At 36.7% G+C, this 21,645-nt stretch overlaps 2 protein-coding genes across 2 annotated transcripts in view; one reads left to right on the forward strand and one right to left on the reverse strand.

Moving 5' to 3' along the window:
- Window positions 1-757: 757 nt before the first annotated feature.
- MLANA (melan-A) lies at window positions 758-5,958 on the forward strand. Its single transcript, XM_062600295.1, has 4 exons — window positions 758-831; window positions 3,165-3,261; window positions 4,755-4,856; window positions 5,824-5,958. Exons 1-4 carry the CDS (start codon window positions 758-760, stop codon window positions 5,890-5,892), a joined length of 342 nt encoding a protein of 113 aa, XP_062456279.1. The 3' UTR covers window positions 5,893-5,958.
- An 11,058-nt stretch (window positions 5,959-17,016) lies between these two features.
- BRD10 (bromodomain containing 10) overlaps window positions 17,017-21,645 on the reverse strand; it is a 57,120-nt gene continuing 52,491 nt past the window's right edge. Inside the window, exon 8 of the mRNA XM_062599758.1 lies at window positions 17,017-21,185. Within this exon, the coding sequence (XP_062455742.1) occupies window positions 17,572-21,185 (3,614 nt within the window). The 3' untranslated portion in view covers window positions 17,017-17,571. The remainder of the gene's footprint in view (window positions 21,186-21,645) is intronic.

Here is a 21,645-nt window from a genome sequence, read left to right on the forward strand (position 1 = left end):
AAGAGGCTTGACTGGCTCTTAGTGAATTCAGAAAAATATTTTGTTTCCTTGGCCTGAATTCTCTGGAGTAGGGTGATTGTTTTTTAATGGTACAAGGTAGATAAATTAGTTGGGTAACTGTAAAATAGGATCTGTTGCTATGCTATTTAAATGAGAAAAAGATTGTTACTTGTTTATTTTTCCTTCATGGTATCTGATCAATTCAATTCAGACTGATTTTAGTTGGATGCATCATTCCCCAAAGACTGGAAATTCAGATCACAATATAAATTCCCTATATGTATTCGCAGAACATCTAAATATAGATTGTCATCAAACATAAATTGGTATAACCATCTGAAAGTCATCAGATCCCTGACAGTTTCTGCTGACTGAGATCTGGCCCTTGAGTGTTTACAAGGAACAGAAACAATGACTTGTAAGGACAATATTTGTTTTTTCTTTTGAATATTTTTTCCTGTCTAAGTAAATTGCCTCATTTCTATATTTCTAAAGAGTACATGCTTAGTCATTTTCGGTTACACTTAGATGCAAGTATCTTTGTCATTGGAACTATTCAAACATGGTTTTGAGTTCTGCATTAACTAGGATAGTTGCATATGCATATATCTGATTCTAAAGATAAACAGCTCCCTGAATTGCGCCTGTCAAAACAGAAAAGTTGATAACATACTATGCCTTAGAGGTAACAAATTATTTCTTTCATTGAGAGGCTATATTTCTGTCTTGTAGGTTTGAACAGAACCAAGCTCACAAAATGCCCAGAAGAAATCATCAGCAAGATGGCAACTTTTTCAAAGGGAAAGGACACAGCTATTTTGCAGCAGAAGAGTAAGTATAAAGCAAAACTTAAGTTAGCATGTGATCTGGTGACAAAATTTTACATTGAAAAGAATTTTACCAAATAGGATTAATTACTGAAAAGAAATCCTAAGTATGGAAGGTAGAGGAGTACTGTTCAGCTGTTTTGTAGCTGTCTGTGATGCCTGTCACTGTAGCATCGTAAAGAGTATTCAATAGTTAAAAAAGATTAGAATGACAGGAACTTCAGAATCTACAGCTTGATCATATGATTACAATTCATTAACCTTTATAATAAAATTACTAGTCGTACTAAGGCTTATTTCAAATTATTCTTCTGAGATGTCGTAAGGTGACCCTTACAATAGGTTTTATCTCCAGATCCATGTACATGTCTTCAGAACCTCAAACGGACATCATCTTACCTCAAAGAATAATATAAGTGAAAACCCCAGGGAAAAATACCAGCAAAAAGCTGATGGAGACATGAATGCCTTACAAAAGTCACTCTCAATAAATTGTTCCTGAGAGGAACTCCTTTTCAGCAGAACTAATTCAAGCTAAAACTTTGTTAGCTCACAATGAAGTGTGCTGGGTCTTGCATTACTGCAGAAGACACTACCCTGCTGGGCATATGTTACTACTTTAGACACGTCTTTCCAATGCGCTTGCAGTATCTGTATGTGAAATATGCTTCTGGTACTGGTTCACTAGGCCCAGACTTGGTGACTTGTACCACACACATACTGCAAGATATTAGTTCTTCCGTGCTCATCTCTAGGCACAAAGAAAAAACAAAGGGAAAAGCTTTCTTAATATATCCCCAAAAGATCAGTTTTCCAAGCCAGAATGGTGGCTAGCCATGTCTCGGGACATGAAACTAAGCACACTCACCTCAAATTGCTGTAACTTCAAATCAAAGTCTTATGCAGTTTTTCCAGAGATGGTAGGTGAAAGTTACTGTTTCATTCCAGGACTGCAAGGAGCATTCAAGATATGACTAAATAAAAGTTTCCAGTATTACAGCTGCAACTTTAATGGAAATTGCAATAAATTGCAATTGCACTTACTCACTTACTTATCTAGCCTCTAGATAGGTAGGTAAGGAATTAGACAGCAAATGTGCATTAAAATTACCACCTTCAGAAAGGAGGAATTCTGTGCTTCCAGAGGAATATGAGCCAGTTGATTGCCAAAACATTAGAAGTGTAAAGAGACTAAAGACTAAAAAGGAGAAAACAGTCTCAAAAAGCAGAAATGGAAGCAGCTGCTTGGAGAAGGAAGTTGTCTTTCCAAGTTTAGCTTCCTGGAGACAATAACAAAACCAATGGTGCCATCTCTTAACTTCAAAAATCATTGGCTGCAACACTGCTGCACCAGTCAGCAACTGAGCTCTTTTCTTGGACAGGTTACCAGATCTCCATCCAACACAAAGGTGCGAGATTAACTGGCAGGATTCAGCTGTGTGTGACTAAAAAAAAAAAAAACAACCCCCCCCAAAAAGAACAAACAAACAACAACAACAACAAAAACAGAAAAGAAAAAGAATCCCTTTGGCTCCAAGGGGCCAAATGCTACATTTGGGTAGTTTAGATGCAGAGACAACCTGCTCTGCCACACTAATCTCCTTGCACTTCATTTCACACTTCTTAGGTCATGGGTACACAAGAAAGCGCTCAGGAAATCTGAACCAGCAAAAATAGATGTAAAAGGTCTCTAGACATAGTTGATTTCTCAATCCCAATAGAAAAGCCTGGTGGTAATTACTCTAAACAATTATGAGTGAATTCACAGATATGAGTGAATTATGGTAAGATATGGTAAGATATGGTAAGATATATAAACTGCTGTTAAGATGGGTTTATCCCAATTCATGCCCTCTTTTCCCTTGAGGCAATTCCCAAATTCTTCTGTTCTTGTAGCTATGGTTTTAGTCTTCTCTTTTCTTGATGGTTACTTATCATCCTTAAAAAAAAAGTGGGGAGGAATGGAACAGGCAAAGAACAAAAATGGGGAGCTGTTTTTGTATCTCTCAACAGAGAGAATGGAAAGAAGAGGTTTTTATAAAACAAAGAACATGCAATTACCTTGCTTTCTGATTAACACTGCAACAGTGCTACTTCTCCTGAGTTCGTGGTAAGTAGTGGGAAAGATGTCTTACAACACGTCTTGCTAAGTCTGTGTTCCCTAAAATGACTCAGTGACACCAACGCTGTGCCTAGTATGTCACAGAACAAGAACCAAAGTATTACAGAGCTGCTTATGAATAATTTTTAATAATTGCTTACTTTCATTTTTCTTGCTACTGGAAGAATAATACCTCTAGTTCTGTTGTTAATTATTTTGTTTTGCTTTTGCAATAGAGCTCTGGGCATTGGAATTTTCATTTTGGTGCTGGCAATTTTACTTATCTTTGGCTGCTGGTACTACAAAAGACGCAGTGGCTACAAAAGTCTAGGGGTAAGCACGGCAGTTCACTTTCTATCATATATGATAGACAGCATATTATCATTATCTGTATGACACAGAATATCAAATCCATAATAGGACACTACTGTCTCAGGCAATACATACACTGACATACACACACACACAAGACACGATATGAAACATGCTTTGCCCTGAAAAATCTGCAAGATAGGCAAAAGGCTAAGAAGCACATGGATGCTCTCTGCCCAACTTTACAAAGTACATCATGAACAAAAAAGTTATCTAGGAACGCTAAATTTTGTATTTACATAATACCCAAAGTGTTCTGTGTATTTTTGAGTGAATAAAAATAACATATACACTATTTGTAACATTTACCTGTATGTAAGGACAGATATGAAGAAAATTAATCTAGGAACAAAAGTAACTATTAGCAACTAAGTAAATATTATGTTCACACATGGATGATGCATAATCTATTTGTGTAAAACCTAACTTGCAGTTCTTCTGCAGTATTAAGATTTACAAAAAAACAGGATAGTTTTGAGTTTTGAGTTCTAAAAATATTTCTAAAAATTTTATTTTCTGTTCTCATCAAAATATTAAAAATCTGAAATTTGGTCTGCCCCACTCTAAAATTTATTGTTAAAGTCTCAAAGCTTTATGTTCAGAATTCTGTTCTCTCCCTCTCATGAAAAAGAGGTGGTTTTGAATCCTTTACAATGAGAGATTTACAATAAAAATCTTAGTTAATTGAATTGTGCTAAAAAGATATGATCATTTTGCATTTAAAAAATACCTCCTGTCTAAGTCGCCAGCTCCACTTCTTAGTCCAACTTTGCCCTGTTATGTCTTGAGTGACATATCCAATATATCTGTAGACTGTCAGAATAGTTAAAAGCTGAATTTTTGTACTGAAATATTGAAAAATTGAAGGTAGGATTCATTAAAAAAAACTTTAAAAACCTACAAATCAAAATTTTTCCATGCCTTCTTTGCACATCACGGAAAACTGTATAATTTGCTTGGAGATCTCTGATTTCAAATTCTGAAAAATCTTATCCTGGTTAGGGTTGTTAGATAAAAGTTGTATGGGATGTCTACAGAAGAAATGATGAAAGGGAAAAAAATTTGAGAATAAAAAATATTTTCAGTAGAGAATTTGAAAAAAGACATGTGGCAATAGAAAGGGGGAGAGATCCAGATAGCTGAAAAGGTGTTAGTTCTTGCAGCTGTCTTGCATCTAGAGAAGTGAGATCCTTATTTTTGCTAGTAATATAACTGAATTTTGTTAGAGAAACAGATACAGGACAGAGACTATGCTTTTAGAGAGACAGTAAAAAGTGTCTCTGTACACAGACAACTTCTCTTACTTGCCAGCATTGTATCTGGCCCTAATACCACTTTTCTAATAGATACTTAAATCTGCTGTCAAATCTTAAATATTAAATGATCATTTATACTCCAACATCAATTTCTCTTTTCCTTTCACCTTCTCCCTATTTCTTTATGACGTATCACAGAGCAAAAGCTCTAGTGTGGGCACACTACGAACAGTGGTTGGTGAGGGAACAACACCGGACTGCAAAATGGCTCTGCAGAAGTACAGAAACTTTAATTATGTGGTAAGTTGCAACTCAAGATTTCATTTATACAAGTGAGGCAAGACACAGTGAGGCAATTTTTGTACCTAATCACTCACTGATGTTTTCTTTCTTGGATTATGCTCTCTAGATTGGGTCTTCACTGTCTCTATGTTAACTGTTAAAAAGCAGAATTTTGAACAAATTTCACAATGAAAATGATCTTTTAAATCCACTATTCAGAATCCTTCTTTTAAAAAATTCTCCTCTTTTACATACATGTAAAACAATGTAATCATTACACAACCTACTAGCTGTGATGTAACGTCACATCCATGTGTTAAAATATACGGTATATATATACATCTTTCTGCTAAATGCTACTTCATTACGACAAACAAGTGGGTTGTGTCTGGCATGCTACAGTCTGGCAAAAATTGCCAAGGAATGTCACAAAGCAAGAACCAAAATGCTCAGGTGCTCATTGCTTCTCTAATCACTACGGAAAGGTGAATATTAAAGCCTATAACTTAAAGAAATTAACACAGATTAACTGATAAATATACCTGTCAAGGTATGGTTTTGTTTAAATAGTTTGAGAATATGGAATAGGGTAATTACATGACAATTTATAACCAGTTTTAAGTAGGCTGCCGAAATTGTTAACATTAGCAATAATACATTATCATGCATCAAGAATCTTAGTGAAATGTTTTAATATTAATCTGAAATCTCAATATATAATGAATAATACTTTCCTTTAAAGAATCCTGTCCTTATAATGCTGAAAATTCTCTCTTTGGATGGATATAAAAAAATCAATTTAATCTGATGCAAAACCAGAAATGTACTAAACTCCAAAATAATAAAGACATAATAAATCAGCTCAGTTACTTTAAGTTATAATTGTACATCTCATATGAGGGTGAATAGATAGTCCTATCTCTAATGTTATTTTATGGTACCTCAACTGGTTTTTACACTTTCACCTTCATTTTCCTTACAATAGGTACCTGATGCTCCACCATCTTATGACAAAATTGCAGCAGAACAATTGCTACCACCTTATTCACCATGATAATAAGAAATTTTAAACTCTGTGCCTACCAATTCTTTTTATTCATGCTTCCTCTTTATTTCTTGTACATGCTAAACTTTCTTTACAGCTAAAACTGTAATAAAAATCACATGCTTTCATTAGCAGTTGCTGAAAATTATTCTTGCTTAGTTTGCAGGAACAGTTCTTGAAACATTTCAATAAAGCTGAATGTGCTTTTGTTTTAAATTTTTCATTTCCTGTGGTCACATTAAAATAGCCTGTTCAAGTCTGGTATCTTGTGTCCTTCATAAATCTATCAAGAGCAAGTACATTCCACTGAGTATCAACAAAAGTATCAACAACAGTATCAACAAAAGTAGGAAATGTTGGAACCTTTGTTTTTTTCCATCTTCACCATTTATTTTCCCTTTCTTTAAAAAAGAAATAAGTAAACTATTCCCGAAAATATACTGTACAAAAGTCCATCACAAAATAGACAAAAACATTTGACTACACGACCTGTCAAACCATTTTCCCTACCAGCAGTTCTAAAAGCTAACCTGATCTATAAAGCTATGTTTTACGACAGCTTTTTACTTCACATCAGGTTTGGCACATTTGCATGTCTCAAGGTGCTTTGCAACCCCTTCCCCTGCTGCTCATTTGTTTGTGTATCTGTAATGAAACAATTCCTCGTGAAACATAAAACACAATGCGGGCAACTTAGGAATTTCTGCTTAAAGTCTGTATTATTTCATACCTGTCAGTGAGTGTAATCATCGTTATCTTTAATTTCATCCTGGTACTCTTAGGAGAAAGAAGAAGGACCCACTATATAGCAAGCTTTAAGTATCATTTGTTTATAAACAATATGAGAAAACGTGTAAAGCCCATGTTCCTCAAAGAATACAGAAGACAGCAAACTCCAACATTTTCAGTTCTCCAGCTTGACAGAACACTAGCAGTTACAGAAAACAAAGAATTTTAATACATGTAAATTAAGATACATACATATGGCAATTATTGTCTGCATAGTCTTTAATTAATTAATTGACAGATTATTACTTAATATTACTTACAGATCAACAAATTTATGCGCAAGATACGGTATTTCACAGCAGGAGGCAACTAAAATTGTATGTTAGTTGAAAAAAACAAAAAGTAATGACATAGAGAAATTGGTCTACAAAGTAATAAATACTGCTAGTGAAGAATTCAATTTTTTCTTATTAAATACACAAACACCTCTAAAAAGATTTTAAAATACAAGGTAAATTTTCTTTTCTAACATAAACTCCAAATATGAAGATACTTCATAAGACACAAGTTCTATTAATATTTCTTCTACAATAATATGTTCATATAGACTAGTAAAATTAGATACTTGCTGGGAAATAACATATGTAGTTGCTGTGAAAGGACTTATAATCTATGTGTCTGTTTTTATAATCTAGTTGATATTTTATTTAGAAATTTAGAGAGGTACCCTATTAATCTGTAATCTAAAAGGGTGCCTTATATTGTCATTTTTGTTTGAAGATAATCCTTTAAGGAAAATATTCTGTAGACTTGTTCAGTACCAGTGAGAAAAACACACAGAAAATATACAAAATGCCAGCTTATAACTATAAAGTGACAAAAATGTGGAATATAATAGGCTTATTAAATTTGTTACAAAACTAGTAAGCTAAAGATCCAGGCTGAAATTAGTACTATTAATCAAGCAGTAGCATTTCAGACAACATCCTTTCAGAGGAGTATGTCCTATTACAGTTGAACAAAACTGACATACATATTCATGGCTCAGAAAAAATATTTTGATTTCTATAAAGACCAATTATAAAGAAAGTGCTTAAAACTAAGAAAGTTTACTTGATACCACCCATTTTTCACTAGTATCAGAATTAAATCTGTCTCTAGCCATTTTAAAAGCTCTTAAGTAACATTGACTAAATAGAAATATTATTTCAGTAATATGTAAGTATTAACCAAAGTAGAGGTACTATGCTACAACTCAACTACAAAGCGCCAAATTGTTGGAACTGCTCATGCCAAACAAGAGCAGCCAGAGCTTAAACTATTGAACTTTGACACTAATTTACAGATATTCAAGTGACAGCTAAGCTCTGTTGAGTGACTACCCTTAGTTTTCAGAAAGTCCTAATATTTTTCCTTCCTATGGCAGCACCCTTCTCTCAGCATAGACACATCGTTAATCAGTGGTCTCAGATTTTAATTAATGCACAGAAACAAGACCAAGAAATAGAAGTTAATGGAGTACTATATTATAAGGATGGAAAGTATTTACTGTTCGTATTATACACCCTCACAGGTTCCCTTCTGCAGATCTGATTCTACAGCCAATGAAGGGACATTGTAGAGGTTGGATATCGATCCATTAAACCTACCAATACAGAATAACTCTGAACTTAGCAAGAGACATGTGATTGCTAAAGTTGAATGCTGCAAGAGCCAGCTATGTTACATACCTTCTGTATTCCACTCAGTCGATGTACTTGAGCAAAGGCAAGCCAAAACTTCCAAGGAAATGAATTTGCCCCCTTTGAAAGAATGAGAGAAATACATAGAAACTTCTAAACTGGCAGACATGAAGAGAGGGGTATGGAGTTTTCTGATTTCCAGGAAAGACTTTCAGTTTAGAAAACTAGACAAATAGTTATAGGGCATTAGACTAATAAATAGCCACCAAAATTTAGAGATTTAGAGACTGTACAATTTCTCTTGTACAGTCACTTATAGGACTATTAAAACTTATCTGTATAAGAAGATGTTAGCTACATCTGTAAAGCTACACATGCAACCCCTCTGCAGACAGAGCAAACAATGCAAAAAAAAGGCCTATTTTTAATATTGCACATTTTGTTCAGGCTAGTAAGTTAATACGGCAAAACAACAGCAGCAGTAGCAGCCACATTGTCACTTTGGGGGATTCCTGACATGACTCTATTTGATTATCTGCTTTCTATGGAAGACTTAGACCTTCATATAGCTGTAAAGGATTGAAGAGTATTGTTCGGCCATAAAAGCCATTGTACAAAGCTAAAAAGCACCAGCTCTTGACAGGTGCGGTGTTTCTGACACACTGAACCACACACTGAAATATGTACAGGGTTGAGAGCCACAAGAGAGGTACCATGTACCCCACAAGGAGCTCAGAGAAGGAAGTGCTGTTCCCAGAAAACAGCCAGCTTTTTGGAGCTCACCATTGCAACATTACAGGATTGGCATCTGCAGCTGGCTGTCACGACAACTCAGTGAAGTTTACCTCAGCCATCTCTGTTCACTTAATTCCTGTAGCAGTTGGGGATACAGACTCTCTATGCCTCAAGAATTATACTAGTATTTACCATATTGACCACTCAAGAGTAATTTTTTCAATTAATTAAAACATTGTCAACATTTTCTGATTCATAGTTATGTCTAATGGTAGTTGCATTGCACTGCTGGTATTTGTCCATACATTCATCTGCTGTACGTTTTCCATTAAGCAATGTACATTTTCTTGCCTTTAAAAGCAAACTTATCTTCACTTCTTACATGAAGGGAAAAGTTAACTAGTTCTTTTTTGCTTTAGATAAATATTTGTTCATTTGTTTGATAATATTTTTCTGTTTACTACATATTAAATTGTGCAACAAGTAAAAGTGAAAGAATGATTTTTTCACACCACTTCATCAAACGTATTTTGTTGCCCATTAGATATGAAAGGTGCTTGAAAAATTCCAGTGCCTTTTTTTTGGCCACACATCTGCACTGAACTTCACATACAGTAATAAAGGTAAACTAGCACTAGTGTGAAGCTGAAAAAAATATCTATACTTAAACCTATGTGCTACACACTGTTCACTAATCATACACTTTTTGGACTTGACCCTCCATAGTCCGTATCCTTGTACAATACTCTAATTTTCACTTTACTTCCTTTTCCCAGAAAATCCTCAAAGAAGCATTGGCCTCTAGGAAAGAGAAAGAACAATTATGTCTTTACAGTAACATTCTAGTTCTTCAAGATGTATTGCAGATTGGAAGGGATCTCTGGAAATCATCTAGTCCAACTTCCCTGCTCAAGTAAGGTCACATAGAGCAGGTTGCCCAGGATCCTGTCCAGATGGCTTTTGATTATCTCCAAAGAGCAAGACTCCACAACCTCTCCGGGCAGCCTGTGCCAGTGCTCTTCAGCCTTGCAGTAAAGAAGTTTTTCCTTAGGTTCAGATGGACCCTCCTATGTTTCAGTTTGTGCCTCTCATCCTGTCACTGAGCAACACTGAGAAGAGTCTGGCCTCATCCTCTTTATATCCATCCTTCATATGATTACACACATTAATAAGATCACCTCTTAGCCTTCTTTTCTCCAGGCTGAACAGGCCCAGCTCTTCCAGCTTTCCTCATAGGAGAGATGCTCTGGTCCCTTCATCACCTTAAAATCGCTATGTGGGAATTGCTCTAGAAGCTCTTGTATTGGGGAGCCCAGAACTGCACCCAGTACTCAGATGAAGTGAGAATCACCTCACTTCACCAGCTGGCGATGTTCTGCCTAATGCATTCCAGGAGACAATTGGCCTTCTTGGCCACAAGTGCACACTGTTGGTTCATGGTCAACTTGTTGTCCATAACTCCCAGATTCTTGTCCGCAGACCTGTTTCCCAGCAGGTCAGCCATTGGCTTGTACTGCTGTATAGGGTTATTCCTCCTCAGTGACAGGATCCTGTACTTCCCTTTGTTGAACTTCATCAGGTTCCTCTCTGTCCGTTTCTCCAGCCTGTTGAGGTCCCTCTGAATGTCAGTACAGCCCTCTGGCATATCAGCTTCTCCCCAGTTCCGTTATCATCATCAGACTTGCTGAGGAGGCACTCTGTCCCTTCATCCACATCACTGATGAGTAAGTTGAATAATACTGGACCCAGCATTGACCCTTGGGCAACACTGCTAGCTACAGGCTTCCAAATAGATTTGCCTCACTGGTCATAACCCTCTGAGCTCTGCTGTTCAACCATTCTCAGTCCACTTCACTCTCTGCTCATGTAGCCTGCACTTCCTGAACTTACTTATGAGGATGCTAGGGAAGACAGTGCCAAAACACTTAATAAAGTCAAGGTAGACAACATCTACTGCTCTTTTTTCATCTGTCCATCCAGTCATCCCATCACAGAAGGCATGCAGCCTCTACTTTGGTACCACTGCAAAAGACAACGTTCTTCCAGGCAGCAGTGTCCCTGATAGCCTTGGGCTCATGAAAATATGAAGGACAGATGAAGCTGAACCATTGCTTGTAACCCTTCAATGAAAGATTACTGGACCTTGACTTCCCGAGGAAAAGAGTAGAATGCAGAATCCACTGTGATAACACATTTTTAACTGCTGACATGTAAGCTACATGCTATAGTTACTGCAACCTATAAAAAAGTTCCTATAAAAATACACTTGCCAGCTGATAGTGATATACATTTTGCTGCTGGGCTCACATGGTCAAATACTGAGACAACACTTCTGCAGATGTGCCTTCAGCCTCCCCAAATCATTTTAGTGGTACAGCCCCAGTTACACACTTGGACTATGTGCTTTATTCTCTCCTTTCCTCATAGGTATACTATACCACTAAAGAGCAAAACAGTTTAAGGTCCATCAGAGTGATGCCCTCGTATATGTATGTTAGTCTTTCAGTACCTATCTTTGTAAGGTCTTTTCAGCTCAGCTAGCCCCCATTTCTGGACTGGAGAAACAGACTGCTCTGCTGAATGTTGTAATCACTATCTCTCTATTTTCTCTAGCTACACAGAGAAGCAGCCTTCCTCCTTTCTAGCTATTTTATTTGAACTTACCTTGTTAGCTAGCTGCATCCCTGCAGCTGTTAGGTAAAAAAAGCTATTTGTTGAAGTTGGAGAATTATTTATAAGAGAAAGGTCTAATCTTTCAATTCTATAGCATACACTTTCCCATTTACCCTGGTAATGGTAATTACCATTTTCTTCAATAATGGCAGAGGTAGTTAATTTCCATTTCTCCATACCATCGGTTATCCTCCACAATAACCCTTATTGAGACCCAGGCAAATCCAAGTGTCCCTTTTAGGCTCCATTCAGTGTCAGATTCACTGTCTGCAGAGCTTACAGCAGGAACATCAGGCTTGCTATCTGGTAGCCACATTTACAAACATCTCAGAAATGCTTCGGAATTTGTTGTAAAAACAAAATCATATGGCATGTGTGAATATTGCCTGAACATTAACCTCAGATGTGGATTCTATTATTAGATCAATATCCTGTAATAAATTACTCCTATAACTCCAGATACATTGTCCTGAACATTTCTAGTGTCAACACAGATTTAAGATTGGTAATCCCCAGGATATGCAGACTGCCTGCTTTATACCTTCTCAATTTGGCCTCACCATCAGGAAAGAGAAGAAAGACATTTCAGTCAATTCTTTGTTCAAAACTCCTGCTGTTTAAGACATAGACACCTCTCTTTGCCCCTCTTCCCCCATCTTAATTACAGGACCAATTTTATGCTTTTAAAGTCCACTGCTGAGTAGATATTCTTTGTTCTCTCCCCATGTAATGATTTCCTGAGGCTTCTTTATTTTTAGCTTCTGAATATCCACATTATTATTCTTAAATTATTTTTCTTCTGCTGTGTTTTTCTTCCATTTTGTAGTTATCTTTTTCCAGTATCTGATTCTCTGCCTGCAAAATCTGTTCTTTCATCTCACATACCTCTCCTGGAATTATTGCTGGAGGCTGTGTGCATATATACTGTGGCAAATTAACTCATACTTGATCTATTTATTCTTTCATTAAGCATCCCCTACTGGTTATTACAGCAATGGGATCCCAAGCCAAACACACAGTTCAAGACAGCAGTGCTTAGAGTGAGTGGACTGCCCTGCCTGGCTTTGTCACTTGCATTCCATGGTCTGAAGTGTCCGAGAGACCCAGTTTCAACTACGGACTGCTTTTTTTGAACAAAAGATCATGATTTTTGCAGCAATCACTTGTCTGTGGAGGAGGAAAAGGGCTTCCAGTGAGATTCCACTCATGTATTCACCATGGGAACAATATTCCTGCCTATTCTATGCTCTTCATTGGTGGCAGAGGCAATAACTTAGATTTAGATACCGAAGGTCGCTTTCTTATGAAAGCGTGGCCTTGGACTCCAACTGAAGTTCAAAGCAACATCAGCTGAAGGATTTTGGGGACTGAAATATCATTCTAATTTCAGGTCCAATAAAGCTGTCAAATATCTTAGAAAAAAATGTTAAGACAGGCCTTTCCCATTTTTGCCTCTGTGCCAAAGATTCTTCCAAGATCAGTTTGCTGAATGACACTCCTTTCAGGCAAGAATTATGTTTTGAAGACTTTACACGTCTTCATGCATGTTTGACATAACATGTAGTCAAACAATAGAATTACTGGTCAGACAACCTTTGAACAAACTCTTTTAATTTTAGTATTCACATGTTGCTAATGCATATTGACAAATTTGTTTTATGAAGCAGATGTACAGCAATTCGCCCTCTGCCCCAGGAATTAATGCTAAAGCTAGAAAGTCCTGCTTATTATACTAATTAAACTGATTCTATCATAAATCCACTCTTTTCTTACTATCACCATAGCACCCTATGACTATATACCAATATCCAATCACAAATCTCTCTTTGATTTATATATATATTACTGCAAATGTTAAAAGATAGAATGAGGAATGACTGTCTCAACTTCATCACATACACAGACAGAATGCCTATACATACGCTGGCACTAGGTGCTACAGCCATGAGCTACAGCCAAAATAATCTGATTTTATACTTGTGGAAGTAAATTGAATGAATCAACACGAACAACTAATTGGAGAAAGATATTGTCTTTCTTTTGTGAAATCAATACGACAAGCAAAGCTCCAAGGCCTGAACACAATGACAAAAATCACAGTCACAGTGGATTCTTCTCCATCTTCTTTTCCTGTACTCTTTAATTTTAACAAATGCTATTTGTCAATGCTACTAACAGTTTGAGAACTATTTCATTTTGTTATCCGTTTTTTCCCTTGGTAAAAATCTGGAAAAATAAAGCAATAATCCAGTTATCTATACCTTTACTTATGAATAGGATGCTGTAATGGGAGTCGGGGAAACAGGGTACTGTTCCCAGTTCTTCCATTTTGCTGCAATAACTGTGTACTTCATTTTCTCCATCTGTAAAAGGTGAAAAATTATATTTATACACATTTCAACATACCACGTGATAAATTTCAATGTAGTAAATATTATTACAAACTCAAGCAATTTGTTACATTTCTGTTCTAATTTCATTTTACATACCATTTCCATTTAATATGTGTAGTTCAACTGCTTATAGTACAGTAAAGGCAGAATCCCTAGAAGAAAATGGCAGTGTTAGCACATGGCTAAATGGATATCAAAACACTTAATTTAAACAGTGATGCAAAACAAATGCCATTTTCTATCCTCAGTCAAGAAAAATTATTGTACAGAACATGTTCATTTAGTAACAAATTAAAGACACCAACTAAAATGTTGAAAGTTACTAATAAAACCAAAGTTTGTACACAATAGCTGAATTAATCATTCTGTCCGAATGCAATGCATTTCACAAGCTCTGAAAAGGTCAGAACGTTTTCTCTGAAGTTTGAAATACACAGTGTGTATCTCTCTCTCTACATATATATACAAAAAAGCATGTCCTTCTGCTTTTTCACTGCCTCTATGAATGTAACCTACTTTATTACAGTGCTTTTTGTGCTACAGGTATGTATTTGGTACAAAGAAGGAAAAAGACATAACAAATTAGCAAAAGCCATTAATATTCAGTTGAAAGAAAGTCTAATATTTACATTATTAGAGAACGTTCATGCAAAAAGACTAGAATTTTACAAAATAATCAATTACCCAAGTCCGTTACACAGCGATCTCAAGCTATTATCCAATAGAATTTGAAATATTGTGTCCAAAGAGTCCATGAAGTGTCCATGAAAATTACAATCAAACTGAAATACATGCCTTTAAATATGCATGTGGCAAATTTATGCCTGTCATATCAAAATATATTATCAAACTGATTCAGAAGACTTCTATAAATCATTCACATAATTGACTTGAGTTTTGAGTTCCTCAACCAGGCTTTTCAAACTTTTTATTTATTAGAATGAACTATTGATAGCATAGATCTTCCTCCTGCATCAGCAGATAAAAAATCATGCAAAATTTCTTTCTCCATCTGAGCATCCTGCAACAGCAGAACTTACTTCTAAGTTTTCCAGACAAGGTAGGTATTCACTCTATCACAACACTGAAAAGGAAAAACATGTATCTTCAGAGAAAAATCCAAGAAAGTCAGTCTCAAGGTTCTATCAGTGACATGGGAATAAAATACAATTTTCTTGCAGGTACATAAGGTTTTAGAGAACCTGAAGTGTCTGTGAAGAAACTGCTACTTTATATCTTCCTTTGTCTGTTCAAGTAAGAAGCCACTTGTAGCATTTAACAGCAGAATAGAGATAGATTCAAAAAAATATTAACATTGTAAACATGAGCATATACATCTCATTTACTACCAGGTATCTCCAAAATCAATTACATCAAGCCTGTATGAAAAGTAGGTAAAGCATACTAGGCAGTTATTTTCTAAAATAAAAGGTCTAGTGTCCAAAAAGTGACCTCTTTCATTTTTCTCAGCCTTAAGCTAAAACAGAGGTTACTGATCCAGAAAGGGGTAACTCCCTAATTCAATTTTTTGCTTAGTTAGTAAAGAAATCTATGAAAGGTAACAAGTCTTCTCTCCCCCCACCTCCTCCCACCCCCCACCCCCCCCCCCCCCGGTTATCTAGTTACCAGGTTTCTTCTCAGAAAGGTATGCTGGGAAGGTGACTCAGTGGGAGGAAGCCATTGCTTTATTCCTTAGTCCAAGAAATAAACCAAACTGTGTGTAGAGAATGAGTAGGGAAAGGAGAAAACTTGAGAAGATGAGCGGCAAAAGTTTCAACCTCCTCTCAATGAAACTCAAACTCAGATTTCTGCTAAAAACTGATATCTAAGCTTTTCAATCCCTTTGAAACCACAACTATTAGAAAGGCAACTAACATTCAAGAGTGCTTCTGAGATCTTCCTTTGGAGTTCCTAAAAAATTACAAAAATGTTCAGCCTTAGACTGGATCTTCCATGTAATTAAAAATCATCAGATATTAAAACAACATTTCTAAAATTATCACCTTCAACAAAATAAGAGCTGCTAGACAGACACTTGTGCTTTATACACTAAGGGTCCTGTGTACATCTCAAAGATACCAGAAGACTTCTCCATTTCAGTTAGCACTGTATCAGGCACCTGTAAAGTCAGATGATCAGCAGAAAATGACCCAAGGATTTTAGCAGATCAAAAGCTGAACCTACATCAACATATATTGCATATGTGGAAAAAAAGAAAAGGGGAGAGTAAGAGGTTTTGTGTATGATGTGAATTATTTCTATTGAAAGGAATAATAAGGCCTCCTTTAGTACTGTATAGTGCTTTAACACTATCTCTTCATTAAGATTTAGACCAATAGAAAGACTATCCCAAAAACAATTCTAGAAAACAAGACTGGTAAAAAGAAAAAAAAAAAAGGGGGGTATGTTCTGACTCAACAGAAGACTGAAGAGATAGCTGGTTACAGTCTCCAAATACGCACAAATGCATGTAAGGCTGCAAAAAAAGAGTATAATGAACTGTTCATCAGATCCATGAGGTATACAACAAAATATGGCTGTCCTGAAGAGTAATCAGTGTGATTGAGTCTGGTGACTGGGAAACCATTCTTAGCCTTAGCATGTCACTGAAGATTTTAGGTGATTTAAGCAAACATCTAACAGGAGTGGATGAGATATGGGTCATCCTCACCTGTGCCACGAGGATCAGAAAGACCCTCCATCACCTGTTAAATCATGTGAAATGTAAACTACATAGAATAAAAGAAGAGATTAAATAATTTCATTCCACAGAATTCCACAAGTTGGAATGCATCTGCATTAAACAGAAAGATGTGTGTGTGTGTATTCTGCTGCAGTGTAACAGATATATACATTTTTAAACTATTGCCAACGCAAAGCAGTGCAGCAACTTGATTTATTGTATGCAGATTTTTCTGCATTGTTGCTGAACAGTACACTGGTCCAGAGTTACTAAAATACTTAAAAAACTATACATTATGTAAACAAAACATAAATAAGACAGCATAGTTCTTTGTACATATAGTTTAGTACAGATTGTTAGGAATTCATGAATATGTACAATTTTATACCATAAACTGCATTTTTACAATGCATAAATATTTTTTTACAGAAACAAACAAAAATAAGATTTGACAAATGAAAAGGAGACACAGTCATAAACACACTGCCAAACTATCCATATTTTAAGATGGAACATGTGCAAAAGCTGGATTTCTCTGAACTAACAGTGTTTATGAACTTACTGGTCATCTCTGACCATTTTATGAAACAACGCTCTGAAAGCGTATCTCTGACTTAAACTGAATATATTGTTCCTCCTCCTAAGTAAACAAAAAAGAACTATAACTTTAAGAAGTAATTTTAAGTAAATCAACCATTTCGAACAATGTAAGAAATGATTTAACAGTTACAACAATAACTTCTTAAGTCAAAAGAATGCCCCAAAATCTTGAAGTGGCTCATTTGCTCTAAATTCAGGATGTAGCTTTGTCAGGTTTATCAAGGCAAGATGACTGAAGATTAGGGAAGATAGTGGTGGGATCTCTGCTTGTGGACACTACAACAGGAGGCAGTGAGGAAGAGAGAGAAGAAACTTTTGATGTCGGAGTACTTATAGCATTCAAAATGGCTCCCTCTGGACTGACCAACAATTTTTTTATAGATGTGTCTAAGTGAAACACTGAAGTGTTACTTGGTAACTGAGAGTTCCCAGTCTGAACCACAGAAGACGTAGCTAAAACATTAGCAGGGGATTTTATCATTGAAGACATAGACACTGTTGTTACAGATGGTGGAGTAGATGAGCTAGCTGGAGTATTCAATATCTGAGGTGTTGCATGTACAATTGGTAAAGCATCTGCAGATCCAAAGGAGTTTACAATTTTTGTAGAGCTTTTCAAAGGATGTTTTGATGTCTGCCAATTTAACGAATTACTTGGTGCTAGAGTGATCTTTGAGGCTACTGGATTAACAATTGGGGCACCTTGAACCTCTTGACCATGGTTAATAGTTAAAGGAGGAATTGGTTTTGTATTACAAGAGAGAAGAAGAACATGGCTGCCAGCTCCAAGGCCTTGTGGTGGAACAACAAAACAAGTACCATTAATCATTATCTGAGTTCCGGGTGCCAAAGGCACACAGGTGTTAATGACTATTTTCTGTTGAATACAAGGTTCATTCAGTTGACCTCCTGCCTTGCTTGTTACAGTTGGTGAAGCTGTAGACATGTGAATGTTAGAAATACAAGTGTGAGCATGAGTTTGTTTCATTACATTGGGAGGCATCTGCTGGCACTGTAGGGAAGAAAAACTGGGAAAACTAATGATTTTGCCTGCATTTGGTGAGGCAAGGGGCAAGACAGTTTGAGGTTTTTGAATATTTGCATTACTTGGCATAGCAGCTGAAATGCCTGATGACTGAAACTGAAGCAGTGTGGGTGGAGGAGGTACTGAAGGAGGAGTTGAAACTGCTGCCAACTGAGGAACTGTAGGTAACACTTTAGGGGTGGCGACTACAGATCCAGGTAAGCTAATGACTGGAAACTGCAGAGTGGATGGTAAATTTTGAGGAGATACTGTTGATTGTGTAGTTGAAATTAGCACAGATGAAGCAAGATGACCGGTTTTCACAGTTGATAAACCCATAGCATTTCCAGTATTTGACGTACATGGTCGATTACCAAGAGTTGGCCTTATTCTTGAGGTATCATTTCCACCAACCAAAACAGTAGGCCATGTCCCAGAAGAAGTCCCATTTGGTGTTACTGAAACAGATTCTACACGTGCATTTGCTGCTGTCACTGTAAAAGCAGTTGCAACTTTTGTTGCAGCACATATAGACTCATTAACGGATGTAACACTTTGATTCATAAAACTTGAACACACAGGAACCAAACTACCACCACCTGGCAAAGATAAAGCCATGCCCTTTTTATCTTCTCCCTTAGAAATGGCAGACTGCAGCACATTAATTGGTGGAGCTTGTTGTGCATTGCCTTTAATATTTACTATAGTTTGACCTATATTTAGTCCAATTTTCACATCTTTGACTTGAGCAACAGTAGGTGATGAATTTATCCTTACTGGTGCACCTACTGTAGATGGGATCAGAACCAACTGTGTTTGCTCTGTGGCACTAACAAAGGTCTTGCTTAGGGAAGAAGGAAGGTTATGTTTCAATGACTCTGCAATTAGGTTAGTGTTTGATGGGCCATTGGCAATTTGAGTATTAATGAAAACTAATTTCTGAGCATTAACACCAGTGGATGCTGGTGAAGGTATAATATTGACTCCTGACACCCCACAAGGGGGCAAAATAGGTGGATTTGTGACTAACATAAGTTTTTTTATGGGATTACCACTGATTACCTCTCCATTTGTTGCTGAATTCAGCTCAGACTGTGTAAGAGGCCATTTTTTAGTTTTACTATCACCTTGTTGCTGTACTAAAGAATCTGGATTAATGACAGTGTTACTCTGTCCAATGCTAATTATACTAACAGGACTACTTGGAGTTGCTGACAAAGTGCTAGCTGATGAAATGGAGGATAAAGGAGGAGAGGACACATGGCAGTTTTTCTCTATTACTTGACCTGAAGTGCCCCCATAAGTAGGCTGCTCTAATGTGAATTTGAGATTTTTCTCCACTGTCTGGTGTAAATCAGCAGGGAAAGCTGGAATGCTGATGGCTGAAGCTGTTGAGGAGGCAAACCCAGAAACAGATGACTGTCCAAAATGCGGGAGACCAGAGGTGGCAGTTGCTATGGAGGGAAGAGGAGAGGATGATAGTGTGGATTTTGGCACCAAAAATGCCTGAAGTTGAGGTGTATAAGTGAAAACTGAACTAGAAGACAAATTATTAGGTGAAAATTGCTCTGGGTTTGTCTGAACTTTAACAATTCCTGTGTTACCACCTCGTGTTGTGACCAGAATGGACTGTGATTCCCTTATACACATGGTTTTCAGTTCTTGCCTAATTTCAACAGAGTCACTTGCCTGCTGTGATGTAAGACTATGAAAAGTAGAAGTAGTGTTTGTAGAGCCACTTAATGTTGGTGCTGATATCAAAGACTGACTAGCTCTGGAAATAGTATGGGAAGTCAAAGATACAGGGAATGTGGCAGTTGAAACTGTAGTCTTGGTTTTGTCAGTTTCAGCTTGGCTCATTTTAACTGCTGATGACAATAAATTACTTGATGACATTATAGAGGGCAATGGTTGTGTTCTGTTCATAGGATCAGTTATCTGTGACAAATGTGTAATACTCTTGTTAAAAATTGCACTAGGTGGTTGAATGGTAGGATTTGTGGGTGCCAGGACAGGCGTTAAAGAAACATTGACATTTGACACTTGCGGCAAACTTGTACAGTGCAGCTCAGGAGACTCCTGTTGCAGCGACTGAATGTCTTTCGATACAGATTTTCCATCTTTCTGCTGAATGAGAAAATTCTTAGGTAAAATAAGAACTTGTTGCATGACTTTTTCTCCAGTTTTAGGGTCAGTAACAGGTTGCATTTGAATTTTCACAGAACTGTTGTGAAGGTCTATTGGTACACAATGGCCATTTGGCATTTTGTATACCATTTGTAAAGGATTCTTTGAACTGGTCTGGCAGGGCAGTGCTGGTTTTACTGATGATGATTCCAAAGGTGATACAACTTGCTTTTCAGAAGTAGATACATTAATGCCTGGGGGAGGTGACAGTTGGTTTGTTAAGGTCACTTTGTTCCCAATATTCTTGGCAAGCAAGGCCTGGATGGGTTTGGTCCCTTTCAGAAAGTTCGATATTGATGTTTCAGGATCTGCCAGGGAAGATGATTCTGGAGGTGATGCTTCAAATTGTTTTGGCTCAGTCAAACTGTCTGTCTTTATGTTACTTTCTGAACTGTGGATCACAGCCTCACTAGTGCTCAGCTTAGCTTTCTTCCTTGGTGAACACTCATGAGTGCTTTGATACAGACAACTGTTTTGCTTGGACTGTCGTTTAACAGACTTAGGCAGTATCTTCTGCATTTCTTTAGCAGTTGAGTCTTTTTTCAGAAGTCTGCTTTTTCCTGCAGGTAAATTCATCTCTAACAGTTTCATTTCTTCTGCAAGTATATTAAAACAGAAATTGTTTTAAAAGTTTGCAACCAATACATCCATGACAATGTTATAGCATTCAGTTGAAGGTGAAATGCTAGTTTGCAAGCATTTATCATGACAGCTATAAAGATTAGTCCCTGAGGTGATGACAGTGTTCATCACCTCTACTACATCATCATCATCTTTTTTTTTTTTTTTTTTTTTTTTTTAAAAAAAAAAAAAAACAACATAAGCCACTGTCAGTTTAAGGTAAATTCTGAGTAGACCTCATATATTATCATGGAAATAATAAACGACAAAAATGGCAAAAGCTTCACACATCAGAATTCTCATCTGTCATGTCTGTCACCTTCTCACTTACTGCTGCCAGTAGGTGGGTTTTTTAATTTATTTTTATATATATGTAATAGACAATCTATTCCAATATTGTCACACTACTAGTTCAGGAAAAAATTAGGACATAGG

The sequence above is a fragment of the Rhea pennata genome, chromosome Z (assembly GCF_028389875.1).
Source record: "Rhea pennata isolate bPtePen1 chromosome Z, bPtePen1.pri, whole genome shotgun sequence".
NCBI classification, from domain to species: domain Eukaryota; kingdom Metazoa; phylum Chordata; class Aves; order Rheiformes; family Rheidae; genus Rhea; species Rhea pennata.

What these genes read in the sequence shown, in the direction of transcription:
- MLANA (XM_062600295.1), top strand. Translation starts at nt 758, where the DNA reads ATGCCCAGAAGAAATCATCAGCAAGATGGCAACTTTTTCAAAGGGAAA. An exon ending in AGCTATTTTGCAGCAGAAGA is followed by an intron (nt 832 to 3,164) that starts GTAAGTATAAAG and finishes CTTTTGCAATAG; the next exon opens with AGCTCTGGGCATTGGAATTT. An exon ending in ACAGAAACTTTAATTATGTG is followed by an intron (nt 4,857 to 5,823) that starts GTAAGTTGCAAC and finishes TCCTTACAATAG; the next exon opens with GTACCTGATGCTCCACCATC.